The sequence below is a fragment of the Spermophilus citellus genome (assembly GCF_964194105.1).
Source record: "Spermophilus citellus genome assembly, chromosome: 17".
Classification (NCBI taxonomy): Eukaryota; Metazoa; Chordata; class Mammalia; order Rodentia; family Sciuridae; genus Spermophilus; species Spermophilus citellus.
The window spans coordinates 22,889,904-22,892,702 of record NC_138199.1 but is presented as its reverse complement, the minus strand read 5'-3'; the positions used below and the strand labels follow the sequence as shown (position 1 = coordinate 22,892,702).

The 2,799-nt window shown below is 44.9% G+C and overlaps 1 protein-coding gene across 1 annotated transcript; it reads right to left on the bottom strand.

Annotated features, from left to right (window-relative positions):
- Positions 1–649: 649 nt before the first annotated feature.
- Positions 650–1,597, bottom strand: LOC308635774 (olfactory receptor 3A10; the record flags this gene model as incomplete). Its single annotated transcript, XM_081270513.1, has 1 exon — positions 650–1,597. One exon carries the CDS (start codon positions 1,595–1,597, stop codon positions 650–652), a length of 948 nt encoding a protein of 315 aa, XP_081126639.1.
- Between the last annotated feature and the right edge of the window lie 1,202 nt (positions 1,598–2,799).

Below are 2,799 nucleotides of genomic sequence, written 5' to 3'. Positions count from 1 at the left end.
ACACCTGCATAATAAAACATCCTCATGGTTTTGGAGGAGGGTCTTGAGACTCAGCTCATACCCTAGCATGTAAGTGTGTTCTGCCTACACCTGAGTTAGTCAGGAAGTGAACACTGGTTTTGGGAATAGGTGTCTGATGATCCTGTTCTGAAGAAGGTGTCAGCAGGATGCTCTGACAGGTACCAACACTCTGCTCCTAGAGTATGTCAAACCCCAATTTAACATCACAATCCTAGATTTATTTCTTAAAGAAGGAACTGAAAAAAAAATTACCAAATAATATTTATACAAATATAGCTCATCTAAAAGTGGGGACAAGCATTTTTCTTTTTATTAACATTTTAAATATGTCAGGTGAACAGTCATTAAATTTAAAACAAAAACCCACAAAATAGTTCATCTCTCATTTCCTGACCCACATTATAATTTTTCTCCCATCCGTCTTTATTCCATTTTCTATCAGTAACTTGGATACTCTTTTGCCTAAGCTCTTTAGCATTTGTCCTTAATCCAAGTCTACCCTGAACCATTAGAACCAACGCTGAAGATTTCCCCTGCCCACTCCCAGGCCTTCAGCATAAGCAATATCTGCTAAGAAAATTAGGTGGGTGATCAAGGAGAGAGGGGCATTTTGATACCCTTGTCCGATTCATGCTGGGGGCCTCTTCCCTGTCAGCACCCTCTTCAGGGCGCCCTGCACATCAGGGTTCCGGAGGCTGTAGATGACTGGGTTCAACATGGGACTGAGGATAGTATTGAGGATGCCGATCCCCTTGTCCTTATCCGAGGCTGAGACTGAACCCAGGCGCATGTAACTGAAGAAGCCGGTTCCATAAAAGATACAGACCACAGTGAGGTGGGAGCCACATGTGGAGAAGGCCTTCTTCCTCCCCTCAGATGAGCGGATCCGCAGGACTGCAGCAGCAACGTGGGCATAGGACACTGAGATAAGGATCATGGGGATGACCCCCATAAAGGTGGCTCCCACAAACAGAAGCTGCCCATTGAGGTGGATGCTGGAGCAGGAGAGCTGGAAAAGGGGAGGGAGGTCACAGTAGAAGTGGTTGACCACATTAGGGCCACAGAAGTCAAGCACTGATACAGCCACTGTGTGAGTCAAAGCATTGATGAAGGAGACGGTGCAGCAAATGCCCACCAGGGCACCCTGGACTTCACGGCTCATGCGAGTGCTGTAGGTAAGGGGCCGGCAGATGGCCAGGTAGCGGTCGTAGGCCATGGCAGTCAAGAGGTGACAGTCCACACCAGCCAGAAGGTGGAAAAAGAAGAGTTGTGAAATGCAGGCGGCATAGGGAACTCTGCACTGGGAGGCCAGGAGACACACCAGCATTGGAGGAACAGTGACGGTGATGCACCCAATGTCCAGCAGAGAGAGGTTCCCCAGGAAGTAGTACATGGGGGTGTGGAGTTTGGGCTCCACAAAGATGGCAGCCAGAATGCTGAAGTTGCCCCCCACTGTGACTAAATAGGCAAAGAAAAAAATGACAAAAAGAATGGGTTGCAGTCCTCTATTTCCTGTCAGTCCAAGAAGGATGAACTCAGTGACACCTGTCCTGTTTCCCCAGGCACCAGGCTCCATAGGCCACTGCTGGAAGCTGTACTGAGAAGAGGAGGCTTAGACCTGCCAAAGGTAGAGAGTGACACACAGTAGGCACATAATCTATGTCTATTAGATGGTGGAGTGCTCCAGCTAGAGCATCTCCCAATCAGGAGGGATACCAGCCTACACTGAGGCCAGGTTCCTGAAGGTTCACCATGCTAGACATTAACACTTTAGTTACTGGTTAAGAGAGAGATGCAGGGAATCCCAAGAAAAGGGCCTGGAGCAGAGGGAATTATTCCAGGGACCCAGGACAGGAGGACAAGACCCCATGAAAACAAGAGACATGAGAAAGATTAAGGAAATAGAGGAGCGGGAAGCAGACAGTGGGATTTGGGAAAATATTAACATTTTAAACTGTATACTCTGAGTGTTAAAATAAGCACTTCATTTTTTTTTCAATTCTCATAAAAACTTTACAGAGTAACTACTAGGATTTCTATGTAATCAGGACACCGAGATTTAGAAAGGTTAAATAAGGACCTAAGATCATCAAACTCCTGACAGAATCGTGTCTCAGGCCTAGCACTTTCTGCCTTCTAGCCTACACTTTAATGCTATATTGCTTGGACATGATTGTTGTTGAGGATTTATGAATGAATTGTCTATAATAAAGAAAATAATGGAATTTAAAAAGTTTTAGGTATTAGGATGTCTACAAATATTCAAGGAAGCCAAGACCCCATTATTTTATCCTTTCATTCAATTATTTGTTGAAGGTCATGGTACTCTGGGTATATTTTTCTAACATATTTATTTATATATGTATTTTTTTAGTTTTAGGTGGACACATTATCTTTTGTTTTTATGTGGTGTTAAGGATCGAGCTCAGTGCTCATGCATGCTAGGTGAGCACTCTACCACTGAGCCACAACCCCTGCCCCTAGATATATTTTGATGACAAATCTAACATGCTGGTCATGAGGTGTGGGAGGAAGAGAAGGTACAAAGATGATTTTAAGGTTCTTGGGCTGAGAAACTGGGAAGATGAGTTGCTAATAAATGTCACCAGGAAAACAGATGATTTTGTGCATGCATGTCAGGGAGGTGGGATCAGGAGCTTTTCCAAGGGAAAAGGGAGAAATTGAAGTCCTTGAGAGCATTGAGGTGGCTTCTACTCCATCGCATATGTACAGGTACCTGGAAACGATTGAGGAGTGAACCCTAGTGTGACTGGGGAG